Source organism: Chelonia mydas, chromosome 6, assembly GCF_015237465.2.
Source record: "Chelonia mydas isolate rCheMyd1 chromosome 6, rCheMyd1.pri.v2, whole genome shotgun sequence".
NCBI lineage: Eukaryota > Metazoa > Chordata > Testudines > Cheloniidae > Chelonia > Chelonia mydas.
The window spans coordinates 28,758,186-28,780,959 of NC_051246.2; the positions used below are offsets into that span (position 1 = coordinate 28,758,186).

Sequence of the window (22,774 nt, forward strand, 5' to 3'; positions counted from 1 at the left end):
TGCTTAAACTGCTCCATAGGGTTTTTGATTGCATGGAAGTGATTTCAGTTTCCCTGTTTTCAAAGACTGGAAAATAGTTTCATGGGTTTTTGAATGTCACTTGACTGCCATTAAGAGATTTAACAGTTCAATGGAAGGCTTCAAGGGTTAGGTTTAGGCAGAAAGCTACTTGAAGAGAATTGAACCGGCATTTACCTCAAGAGAACAGTCCACTGGAGGGAGAGGTTGGTGTGGCAGGACCAGCAGAATGAGAGAAAAATGCAGTTACCCTCCCCCTTGTCTCTAACATTTGGCAGGCCAGTGAAGATTCTCTCTCTCTCTTTTTCCACAGAAATAAACAATAAGGCCACCAGGGGCCCTAATGGTGACAGAATCCTCTTTCCTTTTGCCCTTGTAATGTAAAGTGAACCAGCTAAGGCCTACATGTCAACCCCACCCCCTCTTTGTAGAGAAGGTCAAGGTCCAGTCCAAACAAAAAATGAAGAGAATATTAGCAAAAGCTCAACAAAGTATATAAAAAGTGTTACTTACTTGTGATTCTAGAGATCTAAGCCGTTTCTCTTGCTCTTTCATTCCACTAAAATATTTAGACAGGTTGTCCACCCTAATACAAATAAAGCAGAGACACGTACTGAGCAAAGACATCTGCAAATTACAGCTACGTAACTCTTAACAGACATAGAGCTCGACGCACAGCCCCACTTCTGCCTGCTTTGCACTGCTGAGGTAGGACCAAGCACCCAGAAGCCTGCCCTAAAGGGTCATTTGGGGATTCCCTGTGGCATAGAGAGAGGATATAGTGAGAATGCAGGGGGTAGGGCTGGAGTACACTGCATTCTGGCCAGTCCTCACTGGGCTAATTGCCCCTAGGGAATCATTATATACTGGCATGAGTTAAAGCAGTCGTTAGGTTACTAGGACTTGTGCCATGACCCATTCAGTTTCCAACTGCTTCAGGAATCCAGGAAGGTGTAAAGCCAGCTGTAATTCCTTATCCCTCTTTCCACAGCAGCACCCCATGTGAGTTCAGAACTTGGAAGTTTTGCACCTATAATATTTTTATCACCAGCTAAGAAGTACTAGCTGTTTCTTGGAACTTTTTCGAAGTGTTCTGTTTCCAGAAACTAGTTTCATACTTTTAACTAGTAATAATAAACCGCAAAATATCCATGCTAGCTCTTCCTCCCCCACAAAGTCCAAAAGCTTCTTCTGAGCTCACCCGAATGTATCCAAACTATTTTAGGCCTCCCCGTCTGTACCCACTTCACCCGATGGCCCTTTCCCTAGGCAGCTTCTTCCTCTCTTTCACCCTATACACACATACGCCTCAACGCAGTCCCTAAAGGGTCCCCTGACTTCTAAATACCTCTTCTGAATTCAGCTCTTTCAAATCTCTTCCTTCATTGGTGATATTCCTTGAGTATCTACGTGGGAGGTTCTTACTGACTGCTGGGTTTGGATCTAATGTGTTCTGGCCTGGGGCTTCTGCCACTCAGGGGTCCAGAAATATGTTGCTGGTCTATGCCTCTTGGGAGGCTACGGATTTGATGAGATTTTTGGAGATAGGAGAATGGCCCTTTCAGTACAGCCAGAATTACTGCCAGCCACCAGCAAGGGTAGAAAGCTGAAAATGTGGTATTTATCTGAACCTTTACCAACTTCATAAAGTTTCTGGTTCTGTTTCAGATCAGGAGCTGAGAAGTTAAAACTGGTTCTTACTTATTCTCTCTTTCCCCCCACCCCCCAACAACCCTGATCCCACAAACCAGTAACTTTATCCCTAACTTACAATATTTAAAACTAACAATGTCATTATCAAAAAAAGGCTCTTTTAGGAGGCAATTAGATGCATTTTTATTGTTTGCTATAAGAGCTATTTGGCTCTGCTTGTCCATCTTGCTTATTCCCAGGGCCACAGTTCTAAAGTAAGTCTGTGATTCTTTGATGACTCTGAAGTAAAAATAATCTAGTTGTTCTAAATTATTATGAATAAACAATCAAATCAGGCAGTTTTTTGGTATAGATTAGGTGGAGGGGAAGATATTTCCCCTGCATATTCAAGTAGGCTGTTCTAGGCTCTGGCTATGATATAAATTAGAAAGGCCAAGGCTTGTCTGGAAAGAGCACTCAAAGCAAAACCATTAGACAGCATAGCTAATTGATTTCAGTGCGGTCTGCTTATGCCAAAACTGAAGTTTGAATGAAACTTTTGCAACATGCTGGCTATCTTTCACAATAATAGTTATATGAAAGTTTCAGAAGATACTGCATTTGAGTCATGTTATTAAATGCCTCCCCAAAGAAGGCTTACTCATGTTGCCTTAGGTGTTGCTTTACATGTATAGCTTACTTCTCCCTTAAAATAATGTGGTATACTTTTGGGTAATAACTTAGTACTTCCCATCTTCAGAATGCTATATAAAAATCACCTCATCCTTACAATAGTCCTGTCAGATAATGTTCTCCTCCTCCTTTCATGTGGTGTAAATGGAGACTCAGCTAGGTTTAAAAAACACTGTGGAACTAACATGACATTTGCTGCAATCACATTGTTCAGCCCTTGTTTGTTATACTGCTTCCCCCACCCCAGGCCTGTTTTGATTGTAAGATCTTTGGGGTAGAGGGTCTCTGTTACTCCGTTTGTACAATACCTAGTGCATTGAGGCCCCTTTCTTGACTGGTCCTTATGCACTACTGCAATAAATGCGATTAATAATTCCCTTGTGATAACAATGGGGAGCCGGTGTGAAAGTCAGGATCAGGAGTTCCTGACTTCAAGTCATATCCTCAGACCACTCGGTCACAGTGGTTTTCATCAGAGGCAAGTCAAAGACCTTCACTCACAGGCAGGGACTCCGGGCGGCAGGAGCTGGTGCTCGCGCCACCCACCTGGTGTTTGGGGACTGCGGGGGGGCCACGCTGCCCACCCTCTGGGACTGAGGCGGGCGGGCCATGCCACCCACCCAGGGCTCCAGGGCTGGTGGAGCTCAGGCAGCCAGGGGCTGGGGAAGGGGCGGGCTGGTGGCCTGGTGGCGGGGGGGAGGGCCTCTGGGCTCCGGCGGGGCCTTGGGCAAAAGGGGTGGGCTGGGTTGGGGCTAGCCTCCCTGAGTCCAGGGTTCACCTTTCACCCAACTGTGAACATGGCCAGAATCAGAAGAACCAGGGTTAAAGTACCATGTAAAAGGCTGTTCTTTTAGCATTTCCAGATTATGGATATGAGTTAACAGTGGGCCCTCGTTGCCAAGAAGGCCAATGGCATATTGGGCTGTATTAGTAGGAGCATTGCCAGCAGATCGAGGGAAGTGATTATTCCCTTCTATTCGGCATTGGTGAGGCCACACCTGGAATATTGCATCCAGTTTTGGTCCCCCCACTACAGAAGGGATGTGGACAAATTGGAGGGAGTCCAGCGGAAGGCAATGAAAATATTAGGGGGCTGGAGCATATGACTTACGAGGAGAGGCTGAGGGAACTGGGCTTGTTTAGTCTGCAGAAGAGAAGAGTGAGGGGGGGGATTTGATAGCAGCCTTCAACTACCTCAATGGGGGTTCCAAAGAGGATGGAGCTCGGCTGTTCTCAGTGGTGGCAGATGACAGAACAAGAAGCAATGGTCTCAAGTTGCAGTGGGGGAGGTCTAGATTGGATATTAGGAAACACTATTTCACGAGGAGGGTGGTGAAGTACTGGAATGGGTTACCTACGGAGGTGGTGGAATCTCCATCCTTTACACTGGTCTACGCGAATAGCGTACTGAAGTTGGCGTATCTTAGATTGACCTACCTGGCCGTGAGGACGGCGGCAAGTCGACCGCTGCCACTCCCCATTGACTCCGCTTCCGCCTCTCACGAGCTGGAGTTCCAGAGTCCACAGGGAGTGCGCTCGGGAATCGATTTATCGCATCCAGATGAGATGCGATAAATCGATCCCTGATAGATTGATCACTACCCGTCGATCCAGCAGGTAGTGAAGACCTGCCCTTAGAGGTTTTTAAGGTCCGGCTTGACAAAGCCTTGGCTGGGATGATTTTGTTGGTGTTGGTCCTGCTTTGAGCAGGGGAATGGATTAGATTGACCTCCTGAGGTCTCTTCCAACCCTAGTATTCTATGATTTTATGGGGCGGGACAGGAGTGGGGCAAGGGTGTTCGGTTTAGTGCAATTAGAAAGTTGGCAATCCTAATCCAAACCTGCAGAGCAACAAAGTTCACCGATCACTGCATCAAAAAGCAGGTTCAGAAATGTTGAAAGATGAATAGAAATGTACTTGTTAAATGTTTTCTTTAGTCTCTCTTCGTTACTTTCTTTTTCCTTTTGTTCCAGGTTTGCAAGATAATTTTCCTTTTGGACCACCTCCCATGCTATGATTTTTTGATCCAGGCTGTCTTGCAGATCTCTTTCTGTGGAAAAAGACATAAAAAACACACCTTTATCAAAACACGTATGTGTGTTTGGGGGGGGGGGGGGGGTGAGACGTGTGTGTGTACAGGAAGGAAGGTTAGTGAGTTGCAGGTTTGCCATGCTAAAATTTGGGGGATAAATTGTGGATGTACTATGACAGAAGTGTCAGGTTATAGTGTAAAGAATTGTGCCTTACCAGTTTTCCTTTAATTGCAAAGTTTAGAGTCATTTCTTCATTGTAAGGGTGTTGACCTTTCTAAAAAACTGTCTTTCCTTAGCCCAGATGTGACCTCATTCAAGACTGCTTTTATGAATGCCCCAGGCTTACTGATGCACAAATACTGCAGTTCTAAGCTATTTACAAATATTTTAGGTTGGTTACTCATTGACTGTCAGACCTTACCGATGCTCCCCAAATAGCAGTGAAGGAAAAAGAAAGACTTCAACCAAGAGAGGAGTGAGCTGACTGGCAGTTAGAAATAGAGGCAGGACAGTCAGAAGCCCAGTCCTTCATTTACTTATTTGAGGTTTTACTTTAAAGGCAGGAAGCCCAGAAATACACAGAGGCTCAAAGGTGTTAGGGAGAAAGAGCAAAAAGGATCAAAAGAACTGGGAGGAAGCTTCTACAAAGAGAAAGTCTAAATGCCTTCCCTTAGTTCCTAACTCCTCTTCTTCTCGCTCTAATCCCATCTATAAGGGGTTGACTCTTTGATTCCTTCTCCACTCCAGTGTGTCTTGAAGCACTTCCTCAAAGTCTGCAGCTAATCAAATCCTTTTGTATAACATCCAAGCCTCTAGTTACAGATCTTTCAACCCTTCCGTTACCCTCCATTTCTAAGTTTAACACCTTGTTTCCTATATAGTCTTATATGATCTTGTTTTCACATGTCCAAACCATCTAAGCCTGATTTCCTTCAGTTTTTCTGTATTTGGCACCACCTTTACGCTTTCCATAATTCCTTTGCTCCAAACATGGTCTGTCCTTGTAACATCCATCTCAACATTTTCATTTCCACTGTATTCAAGATTTGCTCCGGTCTGTTCCTCAGTTGTGCAGCATTCAGAGCCATACAAAGGCACAGGCCTAATTACCATCTTGTGGATCTTCACTTTGATAGATGTTCTCCTATTGCAGATAACTCTGCTCACTTCTCTCCGTTTGGTCCATGCATTTCCTGTTCTGTTTCTACTGCCATTATCCTGTACTACCAAACTTAGGTACTTCCCCAGCTCCTAACATCCTTTACAAACTCAACACCCTGCTCTTGATGTGTGAGTGCTGATCACTTTAGCTGAAATTTATGTCAGGCTTTCTATTATAACCCCCGAACCCCCCATTGCAATTTTAGCCATATAACCACCTGACAGTGAAACAATGGATACTAGTCTCTCTTGTATGGTTTGAGCATTGTTTTAAAGTAAAGAAACAATGTTTCAGTTACATTAACAGCAACAGAAAAGGAGGAGGAATCTGTTTTTTCAGGCTTGTTTAATATATAGTATTGCTATTTCAACCGTGGAATTTTGCATGCAGCCAGTTGTTAAATGTTTAGTCTTTTTATACAATGTCCATGATTCCTTCCATGATTTAAATGGGATTTAACCTATGGAGATCTGGGTTCAAATGCACTTTATTGTCTAGGCTATAATAATAATAATAATAATTAATAAGCAGTATTCAAGCACTGCAAATAAAACATCATAAGCTCAGCCTCCTAATACTCAAATATAAATGCATTTATTTATTTGATTTATAAAGACAAATGGATGGCCATGGAAACCTCTGGGCAACTGGACATCCTTTAATTTCATAATAACATTTTAAATGCAGTGGACAGCTCACACAACTGCCACATATGCCTGGGTAAAAAATGGACCTTGCAGCCTGCCTTGAGGGCTCACTTATCTGGGCTCTGGCCCACCAGGGGAAGGAGTGAATTCAAAAGAGAATTCTTGCAGAGAATGCTCTGCAAGCAGCCCCCTCCTGTTTGACAGAGCTCCAGCTACAGTGGCACTACTGACCTTGACTACAGCAGTACGCCAAAGGATGGGAGAGGTGGTCTCTCAGGGAGCCAGGTCCCAAAACAATTTAGAGCATAATAGGTCAAACCCAACACCTGGAATTCTACTCCAAAGCATATTGGCAACCTGCACAAATGGAATGAGGGGGGTCTACTACAGAAGAAACATACTGAGATTATTAAATTGTATGCACTCTTTATTAATAGAGGACACTGCAAAATGAGCATTAGAAGCTGAAGTATAGTGAGTGCATATAAAAATATCTACCTTTAAAACTAATAAAGATGCTACCATTTCTGACAATGTTCCCTCTTTCGCTCTCTAATGGGAAATTCCACTGGAGACAGTAGAACCCATACATGGTTTTAAGGATGCCCCCCTTTACACTATTTGCTAAAATTCAGAAGCAGATTAATAACAGAAATAGCAGCTTATTCATTAAAATTCTCCAATTTAAAAACATTATTACCAGCCTATTTACTCACCTTTAAAAGTACAAATGTGGCCATTTAATTATATTGTAGAAAGAAAAGTTGATGCCTTGTGGAAAACTCTAAACCCTCTTATTTTAGAAGCGAGATTATAAATCATATGTATTCTCATACTGTTTATGACTAAAGACATATCAATGAAAACAGAAGCTTTTGTTTTTTGAAAGTTTATTTGCTCTCCTCTGTTTCTTATTCACCACCTGTGGTCAGGCTCCTCTGAATCACCTGGTTGCTAGCTGTTTGTTAACAACTCACCCCGATGTTCCTTTTTGTGCTCCATCTTTTTAAAGATTCTTTGGAGAATCAGATGCATGTGGCTAATAATGATAAATGGCGGTGCCAAGGCTGGACGGCCATGGTATTCCACGATCAGGTTGTAACGCTGAAATTTCCAGAAGATGTCTGCGTTGCCCTGAATAACTTGAAAAGTATAACTTTAACCAAACAAAAAAAGTATGTTAAACTTTTCCCCCCATAATCCTAAAATTCATTACTAAAAAATCAAAAGTATCATTTTCCCTTCAGTCTGAGTGAATGCCACCCCACTGCCATCACTCTCTCGTTGTTCCTCTTTAAAATAAAAGATAAAGTATGTGCACCTCATTAGAGATTACATTATTTGCAGTAATTGCCTTCAGACAGTAGACAATAAGACACAAGCCTTTTTAAAGGTGGTAACTGCAGTTTGCCAGAGTAAGGCTGTGGCCTGGTCTACACTTAAAAGTTAGCTTGGTATAACTATGTCGGTCAGGGCCGTGAAAAATTCACATCCCACAGCTATGCCAACCTAACTTTTAAGTGTAGACCAAACCTATATCAGGCAACCACACTGAGCCAGATCTTCAGCTGGTGTAAATCAGCACAGATCCATTGACTTCAAGGGACTATGTCGGCCCCTAAACCAGTCAAGGGATTCCCCTATGAGAGGATCCTCTAGGGGCAAGTCTGCCAGGTTTACAGCTGCTTTCACCTGCAGATTTGTATATATGTAGATTTTAGCTGATTTTTTTTGGTAAAAAGGAGACCGTTTCTTTTGTTTTTTTCCTTTGAGGGAGATAGTGAAAGGGGGAGGGGAAATTAAAACCTGTGTGATCATAAAAGGACAAACTGAAGATTACCAATAATTAGTAAAATTGCTAATAGAGCCAAAATGCTTAGATAAGCATTTATGTATATGTATGCATGCATTCTTAATAACCCTTCTCTTCCCACCCCACAATCCCCATCTCAGAATTAATTAATTGACACTTGCCTGAACATTGCAATCAGGAGATTCATAAGTAGCACATTGGTGACCAATAAGAAAATGACCAACAGAAGTATGACAAGCCAGTTGGCATAGGTATTAGAACATAATGGTGAATTTTCTTGTGGACTCTTCAGGGTAGAGGTACAGTTCTGAAGACTCATGCGAGATGCTGCAATGGCGGGAGGTAGGAGGAAATAAAACAATAGTTTTATACGTCTACATTGCAATTTAAGCTGTAATTGTAGCGTGGGTAGGTATACCCACACTAGCTTTAACTGAGCTAGTACAAATAGCAGAAGCAGTGAAGATACTGTGGCACAAAGCCTGGTGCAAGCTTGGAACTTGAGTTACGTATCCAGCATCCCTGGTGGGCTTATTCATCCCATGCAGATTTAATTTATGCCACCAGATCTTCACTATAATTGTCACCTGTGCAAGCCAGATTAAAGCTAGCATGGGTTTTCTTACCCCTACAACTATACCTTAAATGGCAGGGTGGACATACTCAGTGTGTTCTGCTGCCATGTTTAATCATTAAAATGGTCATGACAGCCTCTCAGTTTGTTTGCCATCAAGCTGATGGATTTTGCTCAAGAATTTAACATTATGCTTGAAGTTCGAGGTACTATATGTCATAGGTAAGTAGAGTGTGAACAACGACTGAATTAGCATCCCTTAACCTGTCTTCTTTTAAGAATGAGAAACTCAGACAACAAACAATGCATTTTCTGTTAAGACACAAATCAAAAGCAGTGACTATTGATTACTTAATATGAGATATAATCTCTACTAGATGTAACCACCTGCGGAAACTCATTCTGAATGTATCAGGTTTACTAGACTTCAAGCCCCACTCAGGGTGCTTACACCAAGAGCCAGGTTTGTAGCTCAGCTCTTAGAAGAATGACTCTCTACTGCTTGAGCTACAGGAATAATTCCTTCATCTGAAAGCAGATGACTTAACTTTTTAGGTGGACTAGAGGGTAACAAAGAGCCAATGTTTCTAGTGTGGGTTCAATATACACATCCATAATGTGCCTTTACTTTAGAAATGTGAGGGATATGCAGCTACAGCAGGACTTAATTGTCAGAGCTACAGATCTTTGCTGCTCCTCCAGTGCCAAGATGGCCTTCACAACTGGCCATTAGGAGATGTCCAAAAAGAGGTTTTCAGAGTCTACTGAGGCCTACTGACTATTCTCTTCATCTTAAACAAACCCCCTCTGAGTGCCTCAGCAATGTTTACCACCTTGGAATTTCGCCTTTCAGGAAAACGTGCTTGAAGCTCTTTTGTTATTTATTGAACATCTAAGCAAGTTCTCAAACTTCAATTTTCTTTCAGGAATCCTGCAAATAGATACGTGCACTTGACATTTCTATCATCCCCAGCCTGTCCTTTAAATCTTCTAATCTCTTATCAATTAGTTTTGAGTTAGTTTTAGCAGCTGTGATCTCCCACACTCTTGCCTCCTAGCTGGCACCTCTTGGGTATGCATTTAACAAGAGAAAAGTCTCCACAGGAACTTGCTGTCTTGACTTTCATGCTTTGTCTGACAGCTTCTCCAAGACATCATTTCATCTGCTAATAAACAGAGTGAATGTGAGGAAAGGCTGGCTTGCTTTGTTTATTCCATTATACCTCTTGGATCACTCTCTATTTCCTCATGCTTGATTTGGATTTAAATATTGTTAATGTTTGGCACTGCTGAGAATGAGGATTCTGTAGCATTCTATCAGACTTCCTTAGAATATGGCCTACTCTGGATTTACTCTGTTTCTCCATGGGTAATGCCACAATAGTGCTCTTATGTTCATGTACTTCTATTTCTGGTAGGTCAATTGGTTTGTTTTTGTATATTGTTTGAAATGCCTGACCATATAGCTACCAGCCTCATTCAATTTTGGATAATTCACTGTGAACGTAAGGTGGTGCTGCCTCCTGATTGTGACTTTGAAGTACAAGAACTTGTCTACATGCAAAGTTGCACTGGTTTAACTAAAGCTGTGATTTTTCTTAAAGTTGATTTAGTTAAACTGGTGCAAAAGGTTGTGTAAATGCTCTGATTTCAGCTTACACTAGGCTTATTTGGGTTTAGGTTAAGTCAATTAGGAACAGGTTTAATGAAATAAGTCATTGAAATAAGGTATCAACCCAAGGGTTTGCACCAGTTTAACTAAGGGTATGTCTATGCTACCCGCTGGATCGGCAGGCAGCGATCGATCCAGCAGGCGTCGATTTATCGCGTCTAGATGCGATAAATCGACCCCCGAGTGCTCTCCCGTCGATTCCTGTACTCCACTGCCGTGAGAGGTGCAGGCAAAGTCAACGGGGGAGCGGCAGCAGTTGACTCACTGCAGTGAAGACACCACAGTGAGTAGATCTAAGTACGTCGACTTTAGTTACGTTATTCAGGTAGCTGAAGTTGCATAACTTAGATTGATTCCCTCCCCGCCCAGTGTAGACCAGGCTTAACTCAGTTTAACTGTGTAGACAAGACCTGCATTGATGCTGCAGCACAACTTGACAATATACATTATAACATCCAGATATTGCAGTGCAAAATGTCATTACATCATAACATGCAGACTTTTTCCTATAGGACAAAGATAAGAAAGTGACAACCCCAGTATGGATACCCGTGCTCTGATTAATAGTACTTATTCTATGGTAGTCTGATCAGTTAAAAAACAATTTCTCACTGTCTATTTCATCCAGTGGAATCTGCCCAAATATCTGAAGGTAGGGACGATAAAGCACCCTTCTGAATATCCATTCCACTCGGCTGTCATCAGGATGGAGTAAGGCTTGAGTCGTCACACCATAGGCAATAAGCCACACACTCAGGAAAAAGAGAAAGAAGAAAACATCCTTCATCTAAAGGAGAGAAAAAAATGTTGACTGAAATTAATATACAGAGCAGGCAGAAAGTTTCTCTCGTTTCTTTAAGAGCCTATTTTTTGAGGTGGAATGAGAGAAATTCTTGTGCACACTTTCCTTTTTAACCCTCTGCCATCATACTATTCTCGTTTTGTGATCAAGATTCCCCTTTGTGACCTCTTTGCTGACCATTCGAGCTAAGGGCATGTTTTAATTCAGACTCTTACCCTTACGTGATTAAAAATGTGCCTTATTGAGGTTTTCAAACACAGTTTCTCTGTGAGATTTTGCAGTAGGATTGACAGCCTTGCTGAAAACAGGATAACCTGAATCATAGAATATCAGGGTTGGAAGGGACCTCAGGAGGTCATCTAGTCCAATCCCCTGCTCAAAGCAGAACCAATCCCCAATTAAATCATCCCAGCCAGGGCTTTGTCAAGCCTGATCTTAAAAACCTCAAAGGAAGGAGATTCCACCCCCACCAAAGGTCTATCTAGCCCAGTATGCTGTCTTCCGACAGTGGCCAATGCCAGGTGCCCCAGAGGGAATGAACAGAACAAGCAATTATCAAGTGATCCATCCCCTGTTGCCCATTCCCAGCTTCTGGCAAACAGAGGCTAGGGACACCATCCCTGCCTATCCTGGCTAATAGCTATTGATGAACCTATCCTCCATGAATGTATCTACTTCCTTTTTGAACCCTATTATAGTCTTGGCCTTCACAACATCCTCTGGCAAGGAGTTCCAGAGGTTGACTGGGTGTTGTGTGAAAAAATACTTCCTTTTGTTTGGTTTAAACCTGCTGCCTATTAATTTCATTTGGTGACTGTAGATTCATTTTAATTAGATTTTATGATTGGACAGCTAGCTGAAAGCCTAGGTATTTTAATCCTGCAGGAGATCATTTGAAATTCCAGTTAGTAAAACAGACAAGAGATAGTGGGAGTATCTCAGACTTTTGCCAATTTACTTTGTGGTCTGAGATCATTCCAAATTTGTCTATACATGGGGACTGTGATGTTGCAGTTGCTAAAAAGGAGCAGTCAATGATCTGGAAATATTTCTTTGTGATCTTCATTTGCTATTTGAATTTCATTAAATAACTGGATTTGCCCTATTTTAGAAACCACTAGTGCTACAGCAAGATGAAAAAGGAGTTAATAGGCAGTTTTGGCTTGCCTTTCTATTCAAGGGGAAAAGTCTGATGTTATCCCATTTGATATACCTTTGTAGCCAATATCATTTAGTGAAATACAGTTCTCCTTCTTTGATGTAGGGCTCAGTCCTGTACCACTGAAGATATTGGGAGTTTTTCGCATTGACTTGGATTGGGAACAGGATTAAGTTCATATTTTATGGCCTTCTCTAGACTAGAGCTTTTGTTCACTTTGTAAAATGTTAATTGATTGTGTGACTTAACACAATGATAAATTAGGGCTGTTGATTAATCGCAGTTAACTCGTGCAATTAACTCAAAAAAATTAATTGCAATAAAAAAATTAATTGTAATTAATCACAGTTTAAACTGCATTTTTAAACAATAGAATACCAATTGAAATTTATTAAATATTTTTGGATGTTTTTCTACATTTTCAAATATATTGATTTCAATTACAACACAATACAAAGTGCACACTGCTTACTTTATATTATTTTTATTACAAATATTTGCACTGTAAAAATGATAAACAAAAGAAATAATATTTTTCAATTCGCCTCCTACAAGTACTAGAGTGCAATCTCTTTACTGTGAAAATGTAAGGTACAAATGTAGAATTTTTTTTGGTTACATAACTGCACTCAAACAAAACAATGCAAAACTTTAGAGCCTGCAAGCCACTCAGTCCTACTTCTTGTTCAGCCAACTGCTAAGAGAAACAAGTTTATTTACATTTCCAGGAGATAATGCTGCCTGCTTTTTATTTACGTCACCTGAAAGTGAGAAGAAAAGGAGTACATGTGGCACCTTAGAGACTAACCAATTTATTTGAGCATAAGCTTTGTAGCTCACGAAAGCTTATGCTCAAATAAATTGGTTAGTCTCTAAGGTGCCACAAGTACTCCTTTTCTTTTTGCGAATACAGACTAACACGGCTGTTACTCTGAAACCTGAAAGTGAGAGGCATTCACATGGGACTTTTGTAGCCAGCATTGCAAGGTATTTACATGACAGATATGCTAAACATTCATATGCCCTTTCATGCTTTGGCCACCATTCCAAAGAACATGCTTCCATGCTGATGATGCTCGTTATAAAATAATTCATTAATTAAATTTGTGACTGAACTCCTTGGGGGAGAATTGTATGTCTCCGGCTCTTTTACCCGCATTCTGCCATATATTTCATGTTATAGTAGTCTCGGATGATAACTCAGCACATATTGTTCATTTTAAGAACACTTTCACTGCAGATTTGACAAAACGAAAAGAAGGTACCAATGTGAGGTTGCTAAAGATAACTACAGCACTCGACCCAAGGTTTAAGAATCTGAAGTGCCTTCCAAAGTCTGAGAGGGACAAGGTGTGGAGCATGCTTTCAGAAGTCTTAAAAAAGCAACACTCCAATGTGGAAACTACAGAACCCGAACCGCCAGAAGAGAAAATCAACCTTCTGTTGGTGGCATCTGACTCAGAACATAAAAATGAACATGTGTCGGTCTGCACTGCTTTGGATTGTTATCGAGCAGAACCCATCAGTAGGGCGGAAGCATGAAGGGACATATGAATCTTTAGTACATCTGGCACGTAAATATCTTGTGACGCTGTCCAGAACAATGCCATGAGAACACCTGTTCTCGCTTTCAGGTGACATTGTGAAGAAGAAGTGGGCAGCATTATCTCCTGCAAATATAACCAAAATTGTTTGTCTGAGCGATTGGCTGAACAAGAAATAGGACTGAGTGGACTTGTAGGCTCAAAAGTTTTACGTTGTTTTATTTTTGAATGCAGTTATTTTTTGTACATAATTCTACATTTGTAAGTTCAATTTCCATGATAAAGAGATTGAATGCAGTACTTGTATGAGGTGAATTGAAAAATACTATTTCTTTTGGGGTTTTTTACAGTGCAAATATTTGTAATAAAAAATATATATAAAGTGAGCATTGTACACTTTGTATTCTGTGTTGTAATTGAAATCAATATATTTGAAAATGTAGAAAACATCCACAAATATTTAAATAAATGGTATTCTATTATTGTTTTACAGTGTGATAAATCACGTGATTAATTTTTTTAATTGCTTGACAGCTCTATTATAAATGTAGTAAACCCTGCACAAACACTTGTTCATAGTGATGGTTTAGCCTAGTGCTCAGCCTGGAGGAGGTGGGAGCTGCAGCTGTAAGTTACTCACTTGCATTCTGTAAGCATAATTTGCAATAAAAACCTATGAGTACTGTGTATGTGATACTACACAAGCATGAATACATGGTTTTCATTTATCCTCTTGGTACTTCAAGCAATGGGACATAAGTGTTCCAGTTATTCCACTGGTGCACAGATGTGAACAGTCTGGTAGCTTTTAGGTTTATTAATCTTAAGCCTTGTCTAGAATAGAGTTTCTGCTGAGCCCTAGGGTGAGCTAGGATGGGAAACAAATATTTGTACATGGCTATATTAGTATTTGCAGTCAGATTAACTCCATGTTAATTATTAACATGTGCTGTTTGACCTATATGATTAACATACCCAAATAAAAATCACCAAACTGTTCAAGTCTGTACCCACATGTGGTAACTGGAACTCTTGTACATTTCCTGCAGCTGTAGGGTAGTAAATGAAAACACTGTATCAACACTTCTGCCTTATAAACACATTTTCATTATAAATTATGGTTAGAAAGCAGCTCCTACCTCTGCCAGGCACTAACCCAGATTATCTCTACAGGGCTATGTGCCTCCCTGCCACTGACATAATGGTAGAGTTCTTCTGTAACTGGCTTGTCTCCCATTTCAGATTCTTTGCTCCAAAAGAACACAGGCCGAGCTCCTCAAAAGTATATAAACACCAAACTCACATTGAAATCAACAGGACTCAGAAGCCAAAATACCTCTGAGGATTGGAGCCCCAACTCCTGAACCAGACAAGCAGTTATGTTTAAACCAAAAGGGAACAAGAAAAGAGAGACCAGGACAGTGGGGAAGGAGAAAGAAATGGCAATCTCACTGCACAGCCTCCCAAATTGTAAAGGAGTAAAGCAGGGTAGAACAAAGAAGAAAGAAACAAAGGGCTCGATTAACAGTTGCCCTGCACTTTTGTATAATCACTTGCAGCTGTGCTAACTGGGTGTAAAATGCATTGGGGTAAATGACTATACAAGGTGCAAGGCAATGCTGAATTGGATCCAAAATGTATGTGCTACAGACCTCTTTGAGAGGAGCAACATCTGGCTGATAATAACTCTTAATGATGCTACAATATAAGCCAAACTAGAGCACTTTAAAAAAGAAGAGTTATACACTGACTTCCTTAAAATTATAATGCTCAAATTTTTGTTTTGTTTGTTTCACTGCAGAATCCTCAAGAATTTCTCTTTGGGAGAGCTCATACTCACCATTCTTTCCACAATTATGATCTTTGGCCCTAGTTGCTTGTGAATGGCAAAAATATGTATCAGTCTCAGAGCGAACACCATGAAATCAATGGCAAGTACCGTACGGCCGGCTTGAAATGTTGAGTTCAGCATTCTGCAAAACAGACCGAATGAAACAGCCTCAGACACCACCCAGATACCTTGTTTATAGAGTTATACATGTTGATTCAATGTAGAATCCAGGCAAGGGAAGGATGTGTGCTTAGGGCTTGTATCTCACATGAGCCACAACCATCCCACTGTAAAAAGAATGTAACATCCGCCAGTGAGAAGCACCCAGCCACTGCAGGAACACCAGCCTCCCCATGTCAGCTGTGTGAGGCCATATAAACCACTAGGACTACAGAGAGGTGAGACAAGTGATACATTGATTTGATGTTGTCTCAAAGAGGAAATGATGTTTCCCTGTGCAAGTGTTTCTATGTGCCAGATACGTTTTTCTGTAGTCTGTGTGACAGCCTCTTTAGCCCAGTGGAAGTTTAGAGCTCACAGAGGGGTGCTTTCAGTCCAACTTACCACCAATATAGATGCTACTGTCTCAAAACTGATGAAAAATAAAAGCCACCAGAGCCTTCCCTCAGATGCATGCATGAGCCTCCCATGGACTGTGGCAGGAATAGTTCATGGGAGAGGGATAGCTCAGTGGTTTGAGCATTGGGCTGCTAAACCCAGAGTTGTGAGTTCAATCCTTTTGAGGGGGCCATTTAGGGATCTGGGGCAAAAATTGGGGATTGGTCCTGCTTTGAGCAGGGGGTTGGACTAGATGATCTCCTGAGGTCCCGTCCAACCCTGGTATTCTATGATCCCTTGTTATAGTACATGCCTACCTGGCTTCATATTAGAGATATCTGACCATGTCACATGAAACAGATACAGGGGCAAAACTCTTGAAAGATACCAACCTGCAGGTCACTCCAATTATAAACAGAAAGATGGCCACCATATCACACTTATTCCAGTTATCCTCCACATACAGTTTAAATTTCTTAATTAAATTCATGTCTTCATCTGTAAAGAAACTCTGCAAGGGAGCAATAATTGTCCGTGTTAGCTTGCCAGCTCTTGTGATTTTAGTGTGAGTCCCTGTGATGTTTGCTGTTTTTCTGCAAGCCCCAGCTCCTCAAGTCAAGTGATTACATGAGCATCTCAGCTTTTTCTTTTTTAAAAAAAGAAGGTATGTTTCTGACCCCCATGGTAATAGAGAAAAGCTTGAAAACATGACCCAGCTGCACACTAGAAGCTCTAGCCCCAGAAAGCAAATGAAAATAACCCAACATTTATTATTTTTTTAAAAAATCATGATATTTAAGTTAATCTCATTAGTTTTTTGGAGGCTGACTTATAATTTTTTTCAGCACTGGGGGTTGGCCATATCTGTTTCTGTTTTATAAAAATCTTTTCAATCAGACTGATCTCAATTTCCAGGTATGGGCACCTAAACAGCGTATTTAAACCCTGGATGCTTAAACTGCCACTAACTAGCTTTGAGCATCCAGACGGCAGTTGGTTCTCTTACTTAGGTGTCCATGTCTACAACATTGGGCTCTTGATGTTTTACGGATGTATTACAAACAATCCTCAGCCCAAACATCCTCTCTGATCACCTCAGTGTGACAGGATACAACAGTCCGACATAACCTCTGTAAAATATGCTCATCTGATTTGTGACAAATTGGTGGCTATCCTCTGAGCTTTCACCATGTTGCAAGCCCTGGCCGTTCAGAACTTCCTAGTAAAAGTGGGGCTATAACCCTTATCCTCATACTTCAGGAGCACTGGCCCCCTACTTCTTGAGCTAAAGGAGAAGGCCCACTAATTCTTTTAGGGTCAGGGTCTATGACAACAAGGTAAGCAGTCCAGGTACTCCCCGATAGAGGCCATTTGTGTATATACAAACTAGGCAGTTCCCTACAGTACTGTGGACACACCATTTCAGCTGCTAAACCAGGCAGCTGAAGATATTCTAAAAACAATTGCAAGATTAATGGAGAAATCTTTAAAAAATCTAAACATAGCCTAACGGACTGAACTGAAAAGCATTTTAGAAAAACAAAAGTTAAACTGTTTAAGAGGCAAACTCATTAACCTCTTCACTCCTGAATATATATAAAATTCTGGAGGAAGTGGGAGGCAAAACAGTGGTAGATGGGATCGCTCCATGAGGAGGAAGTAGGGCGGATTAGCCATTCGGCGGGAACGGAGCTTGGTTGTGGTGAGTGGAGCTGGATAGGCAAACAGATAGCTGTTAGACCAGAGGAAGGACTCACAATCCCAGAGCATCAGCAAACTACCTAGAATATTGGTAGCAGCTGGAGCTTCTCCTGGAAGAACAAGTGTAGAGCTGCAGCTCTGTGTGATGGAGGACCGGCATGTCAGCTGGGTGTATGTGAGGAGGAAATACACAGGCTGCTCTGGGTAATGAAAAGGTGCAGAGCAATGAAAAAATTTCAGTGCTTTCCTACATGAAGCTGTCCTTGACATTCCACCTCTTGAAGACAACGGGATTACATAGCCTGTAAATCAACTCTGAATCTTACTACCTGAATTTAGCACACTATTGTGAAGGTATGTAGGAGGTTACTGACCTGTCGGATTTCTTCCAAGACCAATGTAAAAACCCAAAAGTAAAGTATAATCTCCTTAACAGAAGGACCCTCAGGTGGTGCTGGTTTAAAATCCAGTAACAAGACATAGGTAAATAGAAACAGAAAAGCAAAATACATGATAACGTTCCCCATAAACACTGTTACAGGGGCACTCCAAAACTTTTTCCAGCGAGTAAACATGAATGTTGCCCATGCTATGTTTTCAGCAGACCTCTGCTTCTCTACTTTGACATCTACCCTGTAAAACAAAGAGAGCAAATTATAGTGACAGTTTCCTAAAATCTGTTTGTAAAAGAACACTGGGCCTGATCCTGTGCAGTGCCGAGGGTCTCCCCAGAGCTAGTGAGGGCCAGATCTGCAGCTGGTGCATGTTAGAGGAGCTCCATTCAAACCAGTGGAACACTACTGATTTATGCCAGCTGAGGATCTGGCTCTGGATAGTCTAAGTTCTCCTTGAAGTCACTGGAAGCACCTTGTCATAGTAGAAACACTGACAGGCAGCATTTACACTTTGTATGTTTTAAAACAAAACTGTACCAAACCTATTACATGTTTTCATTCCTTTAGCTTGGTATTTCCTTTTCAGTACAGTGGAATAGGTTTGCTTAGTGTTTGTTTGGGTGTGTGTGTGTGTGTGTGTGTTTGGGTTTTGTTTTTGTTTTTTTGGAGGAGGGCTAGGATTTAAACATACCCCTTGAGCATTTCCAACACAAACATTGCAGCATCATACTAGTGCATGAGGACCAAAAGGGAAACAGATTAGTTATTATTCATTGTTCAAAATGAGAGCAAGACGTGAAAAGTGAACAGACACCATCAATGCTGACAAGTAAACGTATGTTCTAAAAATTATTTTGTTTCTGATAAACCAAGGTACTATTTTTCACACAGGTGAGGACTTTCTTTTAAAATATACGATTTTAAACATGTGTGTTCCTTTAGGACCAGACTGAAATACCCTTTTTCACATGGAGTAGTACCTTATTTCTCAAGTAGTGCTGCTGAAATCAATGGAACTATTCAAGAAGTGAGGTACTACTCGATACGAGTAAGAGTATTTCAGTCTGGTCCTAAGCTTAAAGTTATAGTGAATCACTAAAAAGTATGACAGGAGTTCTCAGTAAAGAAGTCAGGCTTGTAAGTTATTAATGTAAGCGCTGACTGTATTGTGGTTGCCTGAGTGTTATGGTAACTGACGGAAAATCTGGCCATATACCTGCAAACCATGCCGCAGTTCTTTAGTATATAAAGTGCTATACAGTGTAAAAGTAAGTTATTCTGTGCATATAATGCAAAACCCTCATATTTGGCAGCAATCTGATTCAGTAAAATCTCTCTCTTTCTCTTTTTTTTTTTAACTTTAGTGTCTCCCCTGGCTGTGCTTGTTTCCATCTAAGCTGCGGTCTATAGACTAAGGATGTTATTGCACCTTTAAGTTTGTGTTCCTTGACGTGAAGGAGATCACTCTTTAATAAGGGATGTGCACACTAAGGGAAAACTTCCTCTGCATCTCAAACAAATTACAAAGCAATTGATTCTACGTGAGGTTTTTATTTCTCCTGGTACTATTTCTAACTTCAAAATATTTTAATTCATAGCCAGCCTGTTCTCCCTTGATTCTCTAGGGAGCAGTTGTCATAACACTAAATTTATTACATGAGCACAGCCATTCCCATGGCAACAGGCAGACGTCGTAAACAAATAATTATGACTTGGGATTCAGAAAAAGAAACAGACCTGGGAGGGAGAGAAATCCCATATTAACATAAACTCTTGAGACAATAACACATGGAACAGAAAACATACTGGCCAAGAACAATATACCTCCCTTTAATATGAGGACATCAAAACATTTCATAGACATGAATTAATAACTGCTTTCTTGAGAGAGATAGAGGTGCTATTATACCCATTTTATGGATGATGAAGCAGAGAAACTAGTGACTTTTCCCCAAAGTGTCATCAATTCAATGTCAAAACTAAGAATAGAAACAAAGAGTTCTGACACTGTCCACTATATGACATTCCCTCAACTTCAGTTGTTCAGACCTTTCAAAGAATGCTAGTGAAACAAAATCAAATATATGGATGATTTAATCACGTTTGTTGAATTGCATGTGTCTGATCCAGGCATTCAGCTCCCTTTAGCATCAGTAGGAGTTGTGTACTTATCACAGGGAGAATATCTCTTTCCTGATGTATGGTGAAAACCTCTTGGCCACCTTCAGATCTAAAACAGATGGTTTTGTGATTAAGACACTAGACTTGGACTCGGGAGATCTGGGTCCAATCACTGGCTCTGCTGTAAGAAAAGGAGTACTTGTGGCACCTTAGAGACTAACCAAATTATTTGAGCATAAGCTTTCGTGAGCTACAGCTCACGCTCACGAAAGCTTATGCTCAAATAAATTTGTTAGTCTCTAAGGTGCCACAAGTACTCCTTTTCTTTTTGCGAATACAGACTAACACGGCTGCTGCTCTGAAACCTGGCTCTGCTGTGGAATTGATGTGTGTCTGTGGCCAAGTTAAATAATCTCCCTCTGCCTGGATCCCATTTGCAGAATGGGGATGATAATACTTGCTTTCTCCAGTCCTCCATCTTGTCTATTTATAAATAAAGGATATGCCTATGCTATACGGGCAGGTGTGATTGTAGCACAGGTAGGCATACTTGTCCTAGGTTTAATCTAGCTAGCATGGGCAACAACAGCAGGGTAGAGATGGTGGCATGAGTTCAGCATGGGCTAACAATCAATCACAGCCTTCCCTTGCAGTGTAGCTATACCCTCAGCATCTCAGAGCAAGGCCTGTCTCTGATGATATGTATGTCTATCACGTAGCCTGAGAAGATTCTGATTGGGATAGAAATGCTAGGTGCTACTATACTAAACATAATTATTGTGGATTTGGCTGTGAAGACCTGGGGTAGAGAGGGATAAAGTATCAGAAAGTTCAGATCACAAAGTTGAATGAGTTCAGAGTCTGCTTTCTGCATGTCTTTCAGCAGCTCGCTACTCAGGCCTGTGCAGTTTTAGGCCTTAAATCCAATACACAGCAGCTGTAATTCTCTGGATGAAATGCTAAGAGGAGACTTGAGAGAATCTGGCTAATACGCCAGTCACCAGCTCTGTGGGTATGAGCTGTATAGACTGACTGAAGTTGCTTTGTTCATTTAAAAATAACTCAATGCTCCTATTTATCTCTCCATTTCCCTTTATGCAGTAATAACTATAACGACCTTGGCGCAGGGCATTTCCTGAGGATTGACTGACAAGGGCACCTCAGCTGCCCTTTGGGTTATCAGCTAGTCATTAATCCCTGAGAAATGTCCTATGCTTTGACTGTTGTTGTCTTAATTCAACTTCCAAACGATATTAACGGATTGACTCAGACTTACCTATCCCCCTCCTTGGAAAAAAGCAAAGTCCTTTCTGTATGTAGGCTGTCTAGCTCTCTGAATGTCTCTGGCTCATTCTTTGATTGTACTTGCTCACTGTAAGAAAATATAATTATTATTGAAAGATGATGGAAGGCAGCTCTTCCCTGCTGAACTGAGGGCTATGCAGCTGTATTACAGCAGCCTGGCCTGGGATCTCTCCCCGGTAAGAGGCTCTTATGTGACTAGAGAGAACTTGTCAGGCTGTGTATTTCACACCCTGTAGGGGGCAAGCTGAAGATCCAGCACAGAAGGGAACCTACAGAAACAGTGAGGAGTCCGGTGACACCTTAAAGACTAACAGAGTTATTTGGGCATAAGCTTTTGTGAGTAAAAAAACCCCACTTCTTCAGATGCATGGAGTGAAAATTACAGATGCAGGCATTATTATACATGAAGAAAAGGGAGTTACCTTACAAGTGGAGAATACATTCACGTTTTAAGCATAGTAGGGGGCTGCACGAGGCCCATGCAACCATTAAATACCACTTAAGGCTTCTTAGGTTATGTCTACACTGCAGCTGGGAGTGTGATTCCCAGACTCACGCTAGCTTCGCTGGAGATTGCAGCACAGGTGGTGGCTTGAGCTAGTTGCCTGAGTTCAAGTCTGCCTGCCCCCCTGCGCTGAGCTCCTGCCTGCCCTGCAACATCTACACTACTTTTAGCACACTAGCACGAGCAGAACTAGCACGAGTCTCTTTACCCATGCTGGGAATGACATCTCACAGCAGCAGTGCAGACGTACCCCTAGGGCTTAATGGCTGGCTCCTCTGCCCAGAGGTAACTTCACCCTCATTTCTTTCTGTGATTATTTCTGTGTGTGCAATATATTTTTCATTTGTCTCTTACTGATTCTTTTCCCACCCTCCGGGGCAGCTTTTACACACACACACACACACACACGTTTTGTTTATACCTGAATGCTATTAGATTAGTGTAGATTAGAAGAGGACACCAGAATCCGCAGATTAACTTCAGGATTGGCGTGCTTGTTGACATGTCTCCCCACCAGATTTTTGTCAAGAAGGCCTGAAAGTCAAAGAAAAAGAACAGAAAGTAAGCCTGGCTTTGACACAAAGCAAGTGAACGTGCAGCTAAATCAT

The 22,774-nt window shown here is 41.3% G+C and overlaps 1 protein-coding gene across 1 annotated transcript in view; it reads right to left on the reverse strand.

The window, feature by feature from the left end:
* The window catches only part of TRPM5 (transient receptor potential cation channel subfamily M member 5), a 59,411-nt gene that overhangs the window by 5,099 nt on the left and 31,538 nt on the right, over positions 1–22,774 (reverse strand). The window contains exons 14-23 of the mRNA XM_043548745.1: positions 22,588–22,700; positions 21,633–21,728; positions 18,215–18,473; positions 16,532–16,650; positions 15,591–15,723; positions 10,858–11,032; positions 8,161–8,326; positions 7,164–7,342; positions 4,262–4,394; positions 532–604 (exon numbers count right to left, since the gene is read on the reverse strand). Of these exons, the coding sequence (XP_043404680.1) occupies positions 532–604; positions 4,262–4,394; positions 7,164–7,342; positions 8,161–8,326; positions 10,858–11,032; positions 15,591–15,723; positions 16,532–16,650; positions 18,215–18,473; positions 21,633–21,728; positions 22,588–22,700 (1,446 nt within the window). The remainder of the gene's footprint in view (positions 1–531; positions 605–4,261; positions 4,395–7,163; positions 7,343–8,160; positions 8,327–10,857; positions 11,033–15,590; positions 15,724–16,531; positions 16,651–18,214; positions 18,474–21,632; positions 21,729–22,587; positions 22,701–22,774) is intronic.